Here is a 16,242-nt window from a genome sequence, read left to right on the forward strand (position 1 = left end):
GTGGTGTCGGGGTGCTGACTATCCATGATCCTTCTGCCCCTGCAGAGAGAAGTGTAGCACTTACCTCCCTGCGGCCCGCCAAGGCTGAGGGGCCGAGCCGGCTGCGACGGCACCCCAGGATGCGGCCGGACCCGGCGGAGCCAACCGACACCCCCATCTCCACCTCTTCCTCCTCCCAGTCGTCCACATCCTGCTTGCCCCACCTGCCCCGGAAGCGCTTCCAGATGTACTCCAAATCGCCTTTCTACCGAGCCGGGGGGCACGGTGAGGCCCCCGACACCCGGGCAAGCCCCGAGAGCCTGGCGGGGCCTCTCCGTTATCCCGAGGACCGGCCGCAGTTCACCACGCGTGGGACCTTCAACCCGGAGAAAGGCAAACAGAAACTGAAGAGTGTGAAAACGTCCCCCCCAAAAACCAAAGAGCCCCTGGATGGGGGGCCTGGAGGGGGACGCAAGAGGAACCCCGAGGCTGATTGCGCTGCCGCCCAACCCCTCGTCCTCCTGGGGAGCAACGAGTTCATGGTCTGAGATGCTCCACCTCAGGGCCATGTCCATGCCGGGGCATCCTCCCTGTCGGCAGTGCTCTGATGGCTTCCTCGCTAATGCCAGGGGGTTGAATTCTTAATTAAAAAGGCAGGGATGGGACGGTTTTAATGGTGGCCTTAATGGTTAGGGGGAGTTGAGACCTTCAGGTGGCTAGGGGGTGGACCAGGATGGGAGGCACTGGCCAGCTCCTGGCCCTTCCCCTTGGAGCATTCCACATCTCGGAGCATCCACCCGCCAAATCCTTGTGCCGAGTTGCCGTCACCTGTCGGTAGGAGCAAACCAAGCCTAAAAATCCCGCGGGAGCATCCTGAGCCAGTGCCGGCTCCACTGCAGCCAAGCCCTCCACGCTTTAACCACCTCATCCACGCCAATGCCAAGTGCATGGAAAAGCGTTAAAATCTGCCAAAAATCACCTTTTCCCTTCAGTTTTTTATTTTTTAACAAGACCTAACCTTTCTTTTTTTTTCTTTTTTCTTTTTTCTTTTTTCTTTTTTCTTTTTTTTTTTTGAAGACCATCAGTATTAAAAAATAATAATAATTAGTAATAATCGAGGACTACTTGAAGCGATATTTGTTTATATGCTGGTTCCTGGAGTTTAGTGTAAATATATATATTTTTATTATTTTTAAAAATATTTTTCCCCGCACAGAACTTCTTTTTCTTCTTTTTCTTTTTTTAAATTTTATTATTTTTATTTTTAATTTTTTTTCTTTTGGGCCGGGGAGGAGGGGAGCGATGGGCTGAGCCATCCTTGGTGTCACCTCCAGTGTCACCGACCATCACTCAATAAAAAATGGAGTTTTATTTTCAGCAAGAAATCCCTGGAGGTGTAATCAGCTCATCATAGGACTAATTAATAATGCTAGTTAATGATTCATCTAGTAATCCCTCCCCTATCGTCATCATCATTATCCTTGGTGACGCCTGGAGAAGCTCCGGGTACCAGAAAACCTCTGGAAAGGCAAAATTGGGAGCTCCGGGGCACTAATTAGATTTATAATGGCTGGATCTGTCCTTCCAGGTGGGCTGGCCTTGGGCTCGTTCTTTCCCAAAATGCTATCAAAAATGGGGAAAATAACAAAAAATTTAGTTTTCCTGAGTATTTTGTCCTGTCATCCCTGGGTTTGGCCAAGCTGCCTCTTCATCCCCTCTCCCGCTGCCCATTCCAGGGATGCTTTATTTATTTGGGTTATTTTTTATTTGATATTTGAAATTTAACTTTTTTTCATGTTATCTTTAATTTTTTTCCAATGGGGGAAACAACAGATGCCGCAGGGAGAGTGGAATTAGCATTGGCCTTGGCACTGCATCCCAGGAGCAGAGCAAGACCAGGTCAATGACCCCCATCCATGGGGAAATGGGATTTTCCCATCCCCAGAGGGCACAACGGGGCTTTGGGGACAGACCGGGATGCACTGGGAAGGTGCGTGGTGACCATGACAGTGGAAGCTCCTGGGGAGCCACCCTGAATCCTCCAAGAGCTGGGATTGCTGGGAGCACCTGGGTGTTTGGCGCCAAACCAGCCTTTTGAGTCTCTTCAACTAAAAACCCCGGAATTGCCCTTAAAACGGCTCCAGGGGAGGAGGTCCTGGGCATGGGTGAAGGGTCCAGCCTCATCCTCAGGTTCCTCATCCCAGTGGGCTGAGAGCAGGAACAGCGGATCTGGCTCAGGCAAATATATATATATATATATGTATATATTTGTATGTATCGATCTAATTTCATTTGGGATATATTTATTTTCCTTATATATATTTAATCTCTATATAAGGAAAATATATTTAAATTATATTTATATATATAAAGAATTTATATAACAATATATATTCTATATATTAAAAATATGCACACAAAAGAATAAATATTCTCTATATAATTAAAAATACATAAAAGAATATAAAGACAAAATGCATTTATGTATTTTCTATTTCTTTTATATATAGTACATATTTATATATAAACGTATGAGATATCCTATATATAAAGAATATATATTTCTTTATGTATATATGTTTATATATTTTTATATATATAAAGAAATATATAAGGGAAATTAATTATATAGTTCCTTATGTATGTGTTTTACATATTTCTATATATATAAGGAAGTATATATATAAAAGAAATATGTACTATATATAAAGAATATTTATTACTTTATATATATTTTAATGTATTTCTTCTCTATGTAGAAACATATTTAATGTTATATGGTTTAAACATATATTTAATATATGTTTAATGTATATGTTTTTATATGTTTCTTGACATATATTTATATATTTCTTTATATAAAGAGTGCATTTCTCTGTAAAGAAATATATAAAGGAAATATATAGTATATATAAAGAATATATGTTTTCTCTCTATTTCTTAATATATATAAAAATGTATGGAATGTAGAGAAAATAGACTTCTTGATATAGATAAATGTAGGGAATAAATATAGAATATATAGGAAATATATTTCTTTATATATATAATGTTTGTGGTTATCTGTATAAACATATGTAAAAGAGATATATACATATATATATACATATATATATATAAAATCCTGGCAGGAGCTGAGCAGGACTGGAAGGATCATGGGATGTTCCAGGGTCCCCTTCCCCCGGCATCTCCCCCACTCCTTCCCAGCCCTTCCCTGGCAGGATTTGGGGTCCTGGAGGGTTTTCCGGAGCACTAACTACTGGGGGGCTGCGAGAGGAATTATTGTTATTTTTCATGGAAAGTTTTATAAGTAATTTATAAAGTTGCTGCGTGTAAATTAAACAAAGTCTGTATGTAAGAGGATATATTATCCCGCGTCGCCCGCGCTCGGAATCGTGTACAAACCGACAAAAACGGACAAATAAAAGTGTCATTCTACACTTCCCCCTCCTGCCCCACCCTCCACATTCCAGGGCTCTAGGGGTTGATCCGTTTGTTTCATTGGGGTTACAAAGTTGTGGATTTTCCCGCTCCCCATGCAGACAGAGCAGCTGAACAGCCTGATCCCGCAGGATTGAGGTGCTGGGACAGGGAGGTGGGGCTCCAGATCACTTCCCTTCGGATTGTTTAACATTGGTTACTCACATTTTCATTACTGATGTTCAGAGAATTTCTATTTATCTTACTTGATATTCACATTATTTTTATTTATGTTTATACAGATAATTTATATACAAATTATTTTAATCTGATAATTTATTGTTTGTTTATATTTAGATAATTTATTTTCAATTTCTCTGTTTTCAGATAATTTCTATTCAGATTACTTCTAGGTAGATTGTTTATATTCAGAAAATGTCTTTGAATTTATTTCTATTCAGATTATTTAATTTTGCTTCTGTCTACACAATTTGATTCAGATTATTTCCAATAAGATTAATTATGTTTCTCTTATTTATATGCAGGGTTTTTTTATTTTCAATTTATTTCTATCCAGTTTATTTCAGGTTATTTAGTTTTATTTTCTTTCTATTCAGATTACTTAGTTAAGGATATTTCAAAGCAGATTATTTATATTCCAATAATTTACATGCATTTTGTTTCTATTCATATTATTTAATTTTGTTTTATTTCTCTTTGCATTATTTAATTCCAGTTCTATCCAGTCAGATTATTTATATTCATCTCACTTATATTAAGGCAGTTTATTTTCAGTTAATTTCTATTCAGACTATTTCAGATTATTTAGATTCATTATATTTCTTCTCAAATTATTTAATTCAGATTATTTCCAATAGATTATTTTGAAAGAGATTATTCATATTTATCTTTTTTATATTCAGATAATTTCAGGTTATTCATTTTTATTTTTATTCCTATTATTTCTATTAATCTGATTTATATTGATTATTTAATTCAAATTGTTTATACTAATTTTACTTATATTTATTTTATTTCCATTCAGATAATTTATTTTCAAGGTATTCCTATTCAGGTTATTAACATTCAGCTGGTCTCTCCCCTGTCCCCCATCCAAGGGGACCCAAGTCATTGGCACAGGGACTCCAGCTGCAAATCCCTCTTTATTCCGAGTATAAAATGGGGGACACAAGCGGGACACGCCGGGACATGGGAATCAGGGTTTGTCACCAAACATCCTCCAGGATCGCAGAGCTGAAGTCGCAGCCGGGGGGCCCTGGGACAGCATCATCCCCAGCCGGTGCCACCCTGGGCTGGGGTCACCCGTGTCCAGTGTCACCACCAGGCTGGGATCAACCCAACGACGTCCCAGGCTGGGGTCACTCTGGGCTGGGGTCATCGCCAGACCAGCATCACCCCCAGGCTGGTGTCATCCCAGGGGGCACCACCTTTTGCCAATGTCACCCCTGGGCTGGGGTCACCCCCAAGCTGGCACCACCCTTGGCCGTTGTCACCCCTGGCTGATGTCATGCCCCAAGTTGGCATCATCCCTGGGTGAGTGTCCCTCCAGGCTGGAGACGCCTGGGTGGCAGCAGGTACCTGTGTTGCTGAGGCCTTTGCCTGAGTTCCTCCAGCATTTGGGACACTATCGAGACCCACCCAGTGAGGTGCTGCCAGTGCATTGGGCACTCCCTTGGGGACATCCTGCTGCCACGCCTAGGGAAGCTAGTCCCACCTCCTGGCTGCTGGCAGTGCTCCACAGTCCTGGCCATCGCCCCAGAGATGGGACCACGGGCACCTTCACACCCTAGGGCGAGGAGACCCAGGGTGGGGGTGACAGGGTGCCAGTACAGGGTGACAAGCCAGGTGGCAGCGGGAAAGGGGGTTCAGTTCTTGAACATGTCACACAGCAGCTTCTCCATGGGGGTGTTGCCGATGGTGCGACGGAAGAACAGCAGCTCCACGCGCTCCGAGGAGATGAAGCGCAGCGCCGGGAGGAGCAGCAGCAGCTTCCCAAACCTGGGTGACAAAGTGGTGGCCATGAGTGGGTGTCCCACCCTGGTGTCACCTGTGAGGATGTGGGGACAGCAGTACCTGACAGGTTGCCCAGGGTAGTGGGAACGGTTGTGCTGGCCAAGCATCACCTGCGACTGGTCCTGCAGGTTCTCCACCTGCTCGGGGTCCTTCAGGCCGCGGGTCTCTGCAGCGACAAGGGGGTGACAGGCTGGAGAGGGACATGGGGATGGCCAGTGGTGGGTGCTAGGGTTGGCCTCACCTGGTTTGAAGAGCACCACGGCCTTCATGCAGGCAAATTCCGTGGGGTCAACAGCCAACGCCTTGAAGCGGCCAAGGGTCTCCTGCAGTGCTCGCACATCCAGGGCAGCTGGCAGCAGCTTCCCGGGGGCTGGCTCAGGGACAGCCAGCAGTGGGCAGCTTTCCAGGGGCATGGACCACTGGATGGCACAGAGCAGGAACAGCTCACTCCATGCTTCCTCCAGCAGGATCACCTGGGGAGAGCAGGGAGAACCCCAAAACCCATCACCCCCAAAGCCTCCAGGATCTGCAGCCACTGCAGCTGGTTGGGCTGAAGAGAATCTGCCGGGGAACCCTAAAAATGTTGTGGAGATGCTCCACCCATCCCCACTGGTGGCTACTTTTTGACAGGTTCCCATTGCCCCATAGGCAGGCCCCCAATTGCTCATGCAGATTCCTAACCCCACCTGGTCGCGGAAGGGCAGGTTGGAGAAGACGGGCAAGTTCTTGGCCCATTTCACTGCCATGAAGAGGAGGCGTGCTGAGGTCTCATAGATGTTTTCGGGGCTGGCTGCTGGGTAGGGCGCCACCTGGTACTCGCTGGTCGCCCGCTCTGGTTCACTGCCCGTCACATCCACCGTCTCATCAGCTGCAGGGGAGGAAGACGACACTGGTTGTCACCACACCATTGGGACATCCCCCACCCACCCCCTCTCCACCGGCAGCCACCCACCGTCCTCAGGCTCCAGCTTGGCGCAGGTCTCGGCTGTCATCAGGCTGGCCATGAAGCGATGGTTGGTGGGTGGTGTGGGTGCTCGGGGACCCGGGGTGACAGCAACAGTGGCACTGGGACCACGAGGAGCTGGACAGGGTGACGGGGGGACCTCACGTGTGGTGGCCACATGCTCAGGGGGCAGCTCTGCATCCAGCTCGATGCTGTCCAGCCGCACCTGGGCCGTGCTGCGGGGCTGACGCTCATTTTGCACAGCTGTGGGAACAAGATGGCATTAGCACCAGCTGCCCTGCTGTCACCCCCTGCTATTCATCACCATGTGTCCCCGCACGTCTCACCATCCTTGTTCATGCCGGCCTGCAGGCACTTCTTGAGTCGACAGGCCTGGCACTGGTTGCGGTGAGCCTTGTCCACCGGGCACAGTCCTGTCCCAGCCTGGCACCTATGGGGAGAGGTGGCACCTGGCTGCAGCCCCTGGGGTGGCCCCCCTCCCCAAGGAGGGTCCTGCCTCCTCTCTGCATGGGTTCCCTCCACCCAACAAGTGCCCCACCACTGTGGGCACCCTGTCCCCAGCAGGTGTCCTGTTCCCAGTGGGTGCCCTGTCCCAGTGAATGCCCTGCCTTGATGGGCAGGCTCTGGACACCATCTCCACAGGTGCCTCTCTACCTGGATGCCTGTCCCCTGCATGGGTTCCAGTGCCCCTGGGTCTCTGCCCCACTCATTGCCCATGCCCTGGGGTCCCTGACCTGCTGAGTGTCCATCCCATGAGACCCACTGGTTGCCTGTGGGTACCTGTCCCCAAGCTCCCTGTCCTGCTGAGTGTCCATCTCCAAGGTCCCTGTCCCACAGGGTGTCCATCCCTTGCCTGCAGGGTGCCCATCCCATGGCTCCCTATCCTACCGGCTTCATGTCCACCTGGCTCCCACCCCACAGGCTGCCCATCCCCTAGAGTCCCTGCTCTGCTGGATGTCCCTGCTAGGTGCCTGTCCCTCCCACTCCTGCCCCACTGAGTGTCCATCCTCTGGTTCTCTGCCTCTCTGGGTGGCCAACCCTGGGGTCCTTGCCCTGCATGGTGTCCTTTCCTCCACGATGTCTGTGCATGGGACTCTGGTTCTTGACCCCCTGGATCCCCATCTTCTGGGTCCCTGCCCCTCTAGCTGCCCATCCCCCATCCCCTGCCCCATGGGGACCCATCCTGTTCCCACCTGTAGATGAGCTTCCTGCGGACACTGCGCTTGAAGAAGCCACTGCAGCCATTGCAGGCGTAGATGCCATAGTGCTTCCCACTGCTGGTGTCCCCACACACCTTGCACAGCAGCACCGGGCTCAGCGCCTTCCCGGGGGCGGGGCTCAGCCCTGCAGGAGTGGAGCAGTTGTATCTGGGGTGACTCTGGGCATGCCAATATCCCTTGTCCCTCCCCCCAGTCTCTGTTGCCTCCCAGCATCCTGGAGATGAGGTGGCTCCCGTCTCCGCTGGTTCAGCTCAGGGACGTGGATGGAGACCCCTCAGGGACTCCATATGGGGTTTACCATCTCCCCACACCCTAGCACACAGGGTGATGCAGGATGAGCTCTCAAAGGAATTTTGAAAAATAGAAAAGGGATGAAAGGGTGTTCTTAGGGATGGGGACACCAGGAGTCCCAGAAAGGGGACTGAGCATCCCAGAGAAGGGCTGCAATCAGAGATGGGCTGCAATCAGGGACAGGAGGTGGCCTGGAGAAGGGATAGCTCTGGGGATGTGGGGCACTCCAGACAAGAGTCACAGCAGGGAACTGTGGGGACCCTGGTGAAGGGCCAGGCACCAAGGGCATCCAGGAGAGGGTTATGACTGGGGACACAAGGAATCCTGGAGAAGGGGCATAGCTGGGACCTCAGGGATCCTGGAGGAGGAACACAAATGAGGACTATGGACACCATAGAGAGGGTCAGGCATTGCAGGCATCCCGGCCTGGGGAAGGACCATGATGAGGACTCTCAGCATCTTGGAGGATGACAGCTGAAAACCCCAGGCATCCCAGAGGACCATGATGGGGACCCTGGGCGCACAGAAAAACCATGAGGAGAAGCCAAGCCAGTCTGGAGAAGGTTGGCAATGGAGAACCCAAACACCCCAAACAAGAACTATGATGGGGACACTGGGTGTCTTGGAGAAGGACTACAATAGGGACCCCCAGATACCCAAGAGAAGGACCACGATGGGAACTAAAGGCATCCAGAAGAAGGCCATGATGATCCCAGCCATCTCAGAGAAAAACTGCAATGGAGGACCCCAAGTAGCTTGGAGATTGACAATGATGGGGAATCCAAGTATCCCACAGGAGAACCATCAAGAGGACTCCCAGGCATCTTGGGGAATGACTACAGCAGTGGCCCAGCCATCCCAGAGACAGACCCATGTCCTGCCGTGTCACACCCACTCCAGCAGGACCAATTCTTACCCGTGGGGCTCTCATCCAGCCCGGCGCTCACTACCGACCCCGTCGGGGACGCAGCCATCCCTCACCCGGCGTTCCAGACCTGTCCCTGTGCTGTCCCTCTGGATTCCCGTGGAGGGTCTGGCCAGGCGGTGGGTGCTCCGGCAGCTCTGCGGCCAGCGGGGCTCTTGCCTTGGTCTCTTCAAGGCGGCTTAGCGGCAGGCGCTGTGTAAGCAGCCACCTCTTTGTCACCCTCTTAATCTTTAGTGTCTGCGCGGGGCGGGGGGGATCAATCAGCCACGCGATGAAGAATTAAAAAGGTGCTGAGCCCCAGTCCTGTAACCCTAAACCCGGCGACACCCAAGCCACCACCCCCGCGCACCGCCGGTGACACCGTGGGGGTGTCACCCTGCCACCACGTGTACCCCCCCAGCACTGCGAGGCCGAGATTGCGGCAGAGGTGGGAGACGGGGCTTGGGGTGGGGACCCCCCATATGTGTCGTCCCCCCCTTGGGACCCACCGGGTCCTGTAAGCGCATAAGCCCTTCACTAAGGCGGTTAGAGGGGAATAACGAAAAGTGGTAATTAAGGGGGGTAATTTCCCTGCCCCCAAGTAATTAATTACCGGCCCTGATGGCGAGAGGAGGGGGGATCCTCGGTGGGGGTCCTGCTGTGCCTCAGCATCCCCTCTCGGGGACGGAGGGGCCCCATGGATGTTGCGGCTGCTGACATCGCAGCGGGTGGGGGCCAGGTGGCCCCCGGGGTTACGCAACCACTGCTAAACCCTCGCGGTGACAGGGCAGCACAATTTGGGATTTGTGGGCTTTAGCCGCTAAACCCCCCCATCCAGCTCAGGGGGGTGGCAGGTGGCCACCGTCACCGGCCCGCAGTGTCCCCAGTGATGGGCCAGGCTGAGGACGGGGGTTCCCGGCCTGCTGTGTTCCTTCCGGAGGGAGCTCACCAGTGTTGATGCCGTGAAGGTGTCCCAGGGGACAAACACTTGCAGCAAGTCCCTGTGGAGGGCTAGGGACAGTGACTCTAGTGGATCCAGGGACTGGGGGTCACCCGTCAAGCATCCCTGACTGTTGTGTGACTCCATCCCCACTGCCTGCAGCATTCCTGCATCCTCCCTGTCCACTGCATGGCTCCATCACCCTGAGTACAACTTCCTTCCATGTTCCATGCCTGCAGCATTCCTCCATCCTCACTGTGTGCACGGTGACTCCATCAGCCTTGCCTGCACCATGGCTCCATGTTCCCATGCACAGCATCATTCCATCACCCTTCCTGGCTCCACGTGGCTGCACCATCCTTCCTGCCTGCACCCTGACCCCATCCCTGCCTGCACCACGGCTTCATTCCTGCCTACACCATGGCTCCATGCTTCCCCTGCCTCCAGCACCCTTCCACTCTGGGACCTGCCATCCCCCTAGGATGCTCTGTCCCACCCGCAGCCCCTGTCCTGACCCAGATCTCCGACCGCCACCATCTGCGGCTGTGGCCGCCTCCTCCCGTGGCAGAATTATGACGCTGGACTAATGCCGTGGGAGCAAGCTGTCACCTCCCTGCCTGGCTCTTGGGTGCCTCCACACCTCTCACCCATGGGTGAAACACCCCCCAGTGTCTTAGTCGGGAGTGCCGGGAACACCTGCATCCCGGGGTGACAGCCCACCTGTGGGGACGTGGGGACAGAAGTGGCCAGTGCCAGGGACACCGGGAGCGGCCAGCGTGGCGATACAGCTGAGTCGGCTAATTTGCCCATCCCCTCCTCGCCGTCGGGTAAAAGCCAGCTCCGGAGCAGGGATTTGGGAGGGGGATTAGCTGGGCCAACCATCTGCTGCCAGCCAATCATCAGCACCACCAGGAAAGCCAATAATTACAAAAATACAGTTTCCCGCCCTGTTTCCCCATTACACCCAGCTGGGTGCTGTCCCCAAGGTGGGGTCCCCGTGGAGCAGCACCCTGTCCTCTTCCTAGGGATGAGGGTTCCATGAGCACCCAGCTGGGCACCCATGAGGGCCCTACCCAGCCCATTCTGGGTGTGACCCGAGTGGGCCTGGCACCACGGCCGAGGGGCTGTGGGCAGTGGGTGGGGGTGAAGGAGCAAATGTTAAAGCCCGCGGCAGGGTCGTGACTCGGCTCGGTGACAGACGCTGGGGCAGATGCCGTGGGATTACCCAGCCTAAAACCTTGGGATCTGCCCCCCTTCCCCCCAGCAGGCAGAGAGCATTTAATTACTAATTTACTAATTACCCAAAGATGCTGGCTATGGGCTTGAGACCTGCAGCCAGCCCCAAGGCTCCAGTCACCCTAATTCCACTGGCTGTGGGGAGCTGGTGGATGCACCCTGGCCAGGGACAGCTCGGCTAGGGACATTGAGTGACCCAGGGAGGCATCACTGTCCCAGCAGTCCTGCTCCTGTTGGTGATGAGAGGGTGTGATGGGGAATGGGACAGGACAGTGAGGACAAGGAAGGGACAAAGAGAAGATGATGGGAATCAGGAGGAGATATTCGGGGTCAAGGGGAGACAATGGGGACCAGGAGATGATGATGGAGACCAGGAGGAGCCAATGGGGGTGGAGGGGAGATGATGGGAGCCAGAAGGTGACAACAAGGATCAGGAGGGGGTGATGGGAACAAGGAGGAGTTGATGAGGACATGGAGGTGATAATGAGGATCAGGAGAGGACAGTGGGAACCTGGATGTTTTGACAGTGATCTGGAGACAATGATGAATATGGAGAGCAGGTGACAGCAGTCACCAGGAAGGGATGATGGAAACCAGAACATGACAATATGGACCAAATGATGATGATGAGGACCAGGCAGGTGTGATGGGGATCATCAGGGGGCGGTGGGATGCAATAGGGGTGGATGGAGATCATGAGGGGATAGTGAGGACTGAGATGGGATGATGGGGACTTGGAGGGGAGGATGGGAATGAGAAGAGTGTGATGGATATATGTGGACAAGACAGCAGAGACCAGGAGAGGCTGATGGAGATCAGGAGGGGACAAGATTAAGAGGAAGACAACATGAAATTCTGTGAGGGTGGCTGTAGGACTGGAGGTGGCTGGGAAGGGTTAATGTGATCGCCTGCACTGATCCGGGTCCAGGCCAGGCTCGGGTTTCACCTGTAATTAGCTCCTGTTTATTGGAGGCTCCTTGATAAATGATTCTTTGGAGGTTGCCCGATGACAGAGGGTGACAGTCACCCACCTGAGCCGTGCTAAAGCCTTCACTGACCCCCAGCACCAGGATTAAAGTTTAATGTCACTCCAGAGCTGACCCCAGGCATGCACTGTCCTGGGGACACAGGGGTGGGGACAGACTGGTGGCCATCCCTAGGACACTGTGCTGGGTATGTGCTGATGGCCTCCCAGGGCCAGAGGGTTTTGGCATCAAGAGGTGATTTGTCGCCAGCCTGGTAGTCACTGGTTACCAGGGCACTGTGGCCATGGGGCTGTTTCATGACTCCTTTGGGGTCACCCAGGAGGCTTGTGGATGAAATGTCACACCAGGTTGGGTTTGTCCCCCTGGGACTGGCCCTACAGGATGGGCACAGTGCCATGGTGCAGCCGGTCTGGGCACATTCCCAGGCACCGGTGGAGCCATGTGCTGGTGCCAAAAACCACCGCGGTGCTCGCCGGGGCAGGCTGAGGTCCTGCCCCACAGCCACCTTTGGAGCAGCTGCGGCTTGGGAACCACGGTGAAGTGAGGGAACCTTGGAGGTGACCCCAAGGTGAGGCAGCAGGGCACAGAACGAGTAGTGAGGCTGCAGCTTGGGTTTCAGTAGGGCGACATATCACCACAACTGTGAGGACGGATAAGTCCCCAAGGTATGGGCTACCTGTCCTCAGATCTCAGGACATCATGTTTTCTCCTTGCAGATGAACCTTCTTGCCCAGGTAAAGGGGGAGCCAGCAGGGAGGACACCTGCACCCAGGTGATCCCACCCCTGTGATGTAGCACCCAGTGCCCCTGGACCCCACAGCTGGGACCTGCGTAGTGCTGGGCTCTGGGCAGGGCAGGAGGGTGGGGGGCTCAGCCTGAGAGGCTGGGGTGGGCTGTGCTGGGTGCTGCAGGGATGGGTGCTGCAGGGATGGGTGTCAGCAGGGATGGGTGTCAGCAGGGTCTCTGGGTACCTGTCTTGTTCTGCCACATCTCCCCACAGGTAAGCTCCCTCCTGCAGACCCTGCAAGCTCCAGACTGGCTGTTCCTCCAGCCCTGGCACTGGCTGGGCTCCTGGGTGCGGCAGGTTTGGGGGTGCTGGCATGGTGACCCTGGCCAGGTGCTTGGGCAGGGGGTGGCAGCAGCCCAGGCAAGGGCTGAGCCATAACACTGGTGCCACTGGGGCTGATGCAAGATGTTTGTCCCTCCAGGTGAGCAGCTCCAGGCAGGTAAGTGATGGAATTTCCCCTGTGCCCACCTCACCCCGGCACAACTGGGCTGAATCCTGCACACCCTGCCTTTTCCTTGGCACCCATGGGTGCTTCAGCACCTAGAGAGGCTGGCCCCTTCCTGGAAAGTTTCAATCCATGAAGACTCAAGCTGTGTTTAAGCCACCAAGGATGTGGGATGAGTCAGTGGGTCAGTGATGCTGCAGGTGTCCCAGTGGCCCTGAAACATGGCTGGGTCCCCAGGCAGTGGCTGGAGCAGTGACCACGGCAGAGTTCTTCCTCTGTGAGAGGCTGCTGGGACAACACTTCGACATGGTCCCCAACGGGGTGGTCGAGCCCCAGCCCGGGGACCTCTTCCTCTTCCCACTGGCCTCTGGGGGCCCTGGCTGGTGGGGTGCCCATGCTGGCATCTACTGTGGTGATGGGGAGATCATCCACCTGGAAGGTGAGCCCCAGGAAGTGTCATGGCATGGGGACATCCCCATGGAAGGGACATGGGGTATAGAGTCCCCTTTGCCCCGCAGGCAGCTCAGGGGCGTCACCATCAGGGATCGTGGCCAAGCATGGCAAGAGCCACCTCCTGCGGGCACGGGGCCCAGCCAAGGTGCTCCGGAGGAAGGGAAGGCTGGACATGGCTGCCCTGCAGCAGCGGATCCGGGCAGCCATGGACCAGCCGGTGGAGTACAACACCATCACCTGCAACTGCATCCATTTCGCCCTCGCCCTGCTGGGGCTGGGCCACCTCGCTGATGCCATGGTGGGTGCCACCACCAGAGCTGGTGCCACCACCCTGGGACACCTTGGTACCTGCTCCAGCCAAGTGTCACCAAACCATTTTCTCCCAGGTGTCCCCAGCGCTGCAGTGATGGAGGTGACGGTGCTCCTGGGGAACATGTGGGGCTGGAGCATCCTTCCCTGGGGGGCAGGATTGCACCAGTGATTTGTCAGTCCTGCTGTGTGGCAATAAAGAGTTGCATGGAAACCCTGTGCCAGCCATGTTTGATTTGCTGTTTTCTCACTTTTCCTAGAAGCTGCTGTCAAGTGATGTCCCACCTTGACACATGTTGAAGAGAAAGGCTGCTCTTTGCTTCTCATGGCCTCCTGAGACAAACATCTGCCTCTTTCATTGCTGGCATTTAATTTTGAGACTAAAAATTAATATTCTGTGGGCTGTTGGGTTGAAAACGAGCCAAAAGGCTGGATCGGGTCTGGATGGAGCCCAGTCACTAGTGGTGTACCCCAGGGGTCAACTCTGAGTCCAGTCCTGGTTAATACCTTCATTGCTCCTCCAGCTGATGAGGTAGACTGTACCTGTTGTGAGGGCAGAGTGAGTCAGCAACCCATGGTGATCCTGGCACCTCTGCAGTGCTGGTCCTGTGCTGGGCTCTCCAGCATGAGAGAGACAGGGCCATACCAGAGAGACACCACAAAGAGCTACTAAGGGTCTGGAGCATCTCCTGTAGGAAGGGAAGCTGGAAGAGCTGGGGCAACTCAGCCTGGAGAAGGGAATGTCCAGCCGGATTTTATCAGTATTTATGGGGGGGAAAGAAGGTGGAGTCTGGCTCTTCTCCATGTTTCCTGGGGGTTGGGGTCTCCAGGAGAGCAGCAGGGTCCCCACAGAGGTCTGAGATGAAAACAGGGTTGGGGTCCCTGGGAGGGCTGGAGTGACTGTGTCCCCTTTCTCTGTACTGAAGATTAATTGCTGTGCATTAATTAGGTGCTTTATTCAATTCTGCCACCTGAACCATGGCCACTTTCCCTCGCTGCCTCACTCCTATGGAATGGGGTGAGAGCTGCCCCATCCACACCAGCTCCGGGGCTGATCAGATGCCTGGAAAAATAATAACAGGAGTATCTGCCGATAGCATAAAGTACCTGGGAAAAATCAAAGAAATGCAAACAAAATCTCAACTATAAGAGTATAATAATGATATCTATAATAGATATAAATTATATTAATATATTATATAGAAAATATAGATGAAACATCATAACAAGTATAGTCATGTCTATAATAATATCTAATAAATAATTTTTTCTAATAACACCTGTAGTACAGTTAATATATAATAATAAATCTAACATGTAATAATACCTACCATGTTATTGATAATAATATACAATGTAAGCTATAGTATCTATAACAATATCTATTAAAATAATACAAATTAATACAATACCTAATATATTATATATAATAATTCAGATATCATACATCATATATACAATCATGTGGAATATAAATCATAAAAATATTGAATTATATAACCCGATATATAACACACAATATATAATATGTACTACCTCATGTACTGTATACTATACAATACATAATAAAATTAATATTTTCTCCAGTGTAATATAACATAGTATAACATATAGTGTATATAACATATTGCATATATTATATCATTTATAGACTGTAGAATGTGGAATGGTTTATCGATTATGTACAATATGGTATCATTGAATATTGCATATGTAGAGAGTACTGTACAATTAATGTAATCTGTAATATATAATAATGTAATGTAATAAATACCATGCAATGTATGGCATGCAGTATGCAGCATGTAATAGAATATATATAATATATAATATATAATATATATTTTATAATATATTATATATACAAATGTGTATTTTGTATAGTGCAGACTGTATGATGTATAAAACAATAATATAATGTAATACACTATGGTATAATAATACATATTATGACATCCTAATATATAATATTATTTGCTATAATTTAATCTATATTAAATATGTCTAATTATATTCAGACACAATAATGTCTATTGCTATAACTACAGATTTTCATTATTCTGCTCTGGTATGATGTAGATGCTGGGAGCTCAGTGGCAGTCACTATACCATAGATTATGTGCCCAGCATTGCTCCTCCTAAAATCGCCCGTGGCCCGCTCCCAAACCTGTGCGGGTGCAGGGGCTGCGGGGCAGCGACCCTTCTGGGGATGCAAAGCTCCCCCGGCGCTCCCGTTCTTGATGCCGGCGGGGGTCGATCCAGCCGGGGCCGAGG

At 51.5% G+C, this 16,242-nt stretch overlaps 3 protein-coding genes across 16 annotated transcripts in view; 2 read left to right on the plus strand and 1 right to left on the minus strand.

Moving 5' to 3' along the window:
• MYO9A (myosin IXA) overlaps positions 1 to 3,419 on the plus strand; it is a 177,342-nt gene extending 173,923 nt beyond the window's left edge. For all 13 annotated transcript variants that reach the window (XM_085071095.1, XM_085071102.1, XM_085071098.1 and 10 more), the window contains one exon: positions 46 to 3,419. In XM_085071095.1, coding sequence (XP_084927221.1) covers positions 46 to 527 — 482 coding nt within the window. In that variant the 3' untranslated portion in view covers positions 528 to 3,419. The remainder of the gene's footprint in view (positions 1 to 45) is intronic.
• A 1,866-nt stretch (positions 3,420 to 5,285) lies between these two features.
• On the minus strand, positions 5,286 to 9,008 carry NR2E3 (nuclear receptor subfamily 2 group E member 3). Its single transcript, XM_085070085.1, has 8 exons — positions 8,825 to 9,008; positions 7,591 to 7,741; positions 6,724 to 6,827; positions 6,386 to 6,640; positions 6,120 to 6,301; positions 5,675 to 5,906; positions 5,494 to 5,599; positions 5,286 to 5,418 (listed from the first exon to the last, which is right to left on the minus strand). The coding sequence occupies exons 1-8, from the start codon at positions 8,880 to 8,882 to the stop codon at positions 5,286 to 5,288; spliced, it is 1,221 nt and encodes a 406-aa protein (XP_084926211.1). The 5' UTR covers positions 8,883 to 9,008.
• Positions 9,009 to 12,419: 3,411 nt separating this feature from the next.
• LOC146432930 (uncharacterized) lies at positions 12,420 to 14,182 on the plus strand. Of its 2 annotated transcripts, XM_085071111.1 has the most exons (7): positions 12,422 to 12,542; positions 12,691 to 12,708; positions 12,975 to 13,049; positions 13,183 to 13,200; positions 13,444 to 13,645; positions 13,725 to 13,957; positions 14,046 to 14,182. In XM_085071111.1, exons 2-7 carry the CDS (start codon positions 12,691 to 12,693, stop codon positions 14,064 to 14,066), a joined length of 567 nt encoding a protein of 188 aa, XP_084927237.1. In that variant the 5' UTR covers positions 12,422 to 12,542; the 3' UTR covers positions 14,067 to 14,182. The 2 variants fall into 2 exon arrangements, with proteins under 2 accessions (XP_084927236.1, XP_084927237.1); XM_085071110.1 differs by having other exon boundaries at positions 12,420 to 12,542; positions 12,691 to 13,049.
• Positions 14,183 to 16,242: the final 2,060 nt, after the last annotated feature.

This window comes from Lichenostomus cassidix, chromosome 10 (genome assembly GCF_008360975.1).
Source record: "Lichenostomus cassidix isolate B80296 chromosome 10, HeHo_3.0, whole genome shotgun sequence".
In the NCBI taxonomy this organism is placed as follows: Eukaryota; Metazoa; Chordata; class Aves; order Passeriformes; family Meliphagidae; genus Lichenostomus; species Lichenostomus cassidix.

Excerpts from the sequence above, each read along its gene's own strand:
- LOC146432930 (XM_085071110.1), top strand. The coding sequence starts at position 12,888 with ATGGGTGCTGCAGGGATGGGTGTCAGCAGGGATGGGTGTCAGCAGGGT. Across the intron at positions 13,646-13,724 it reads GGAGATCATCCACCTGGAAG|GCAGCTCAGGGGCGTCACCA; the intron begins GTGAGCCCCAGG and ends TTTGCCCCGCAG. Across the intron at positions 13,958-14,045 it reads GCCACCTCGCTGATGCCATG|GTGTCCCCAGCGCTGCAGTG; the intron begins GTGGGTGCCACC and ends ATTTTCTCCCAG.
- NR2E3 (XM_085070085.1), bottom strand. The coding sequence starts at position 8,882 with ATGGCTGCGTCCCCGACGGGGTCGGTAGTGAGCGCCGGGCTGGATGAG. Across the intron at positions 6,641-6,723 it reads GGCCGGCATGAACAAGGATG|CTGTGCAAAATGAGCGTCAG; the intron begins GTGAGACGTGCG and ends TTGTTCCCACAG. Across the intron at positions 6,302-6,385 it reads CAAGCTGGAGCCTGAGGACG|CTGATGAGACGGTGGATGTG; the intron begins GTGGGTGGCTGC and ends CCTCCCCTGCAG.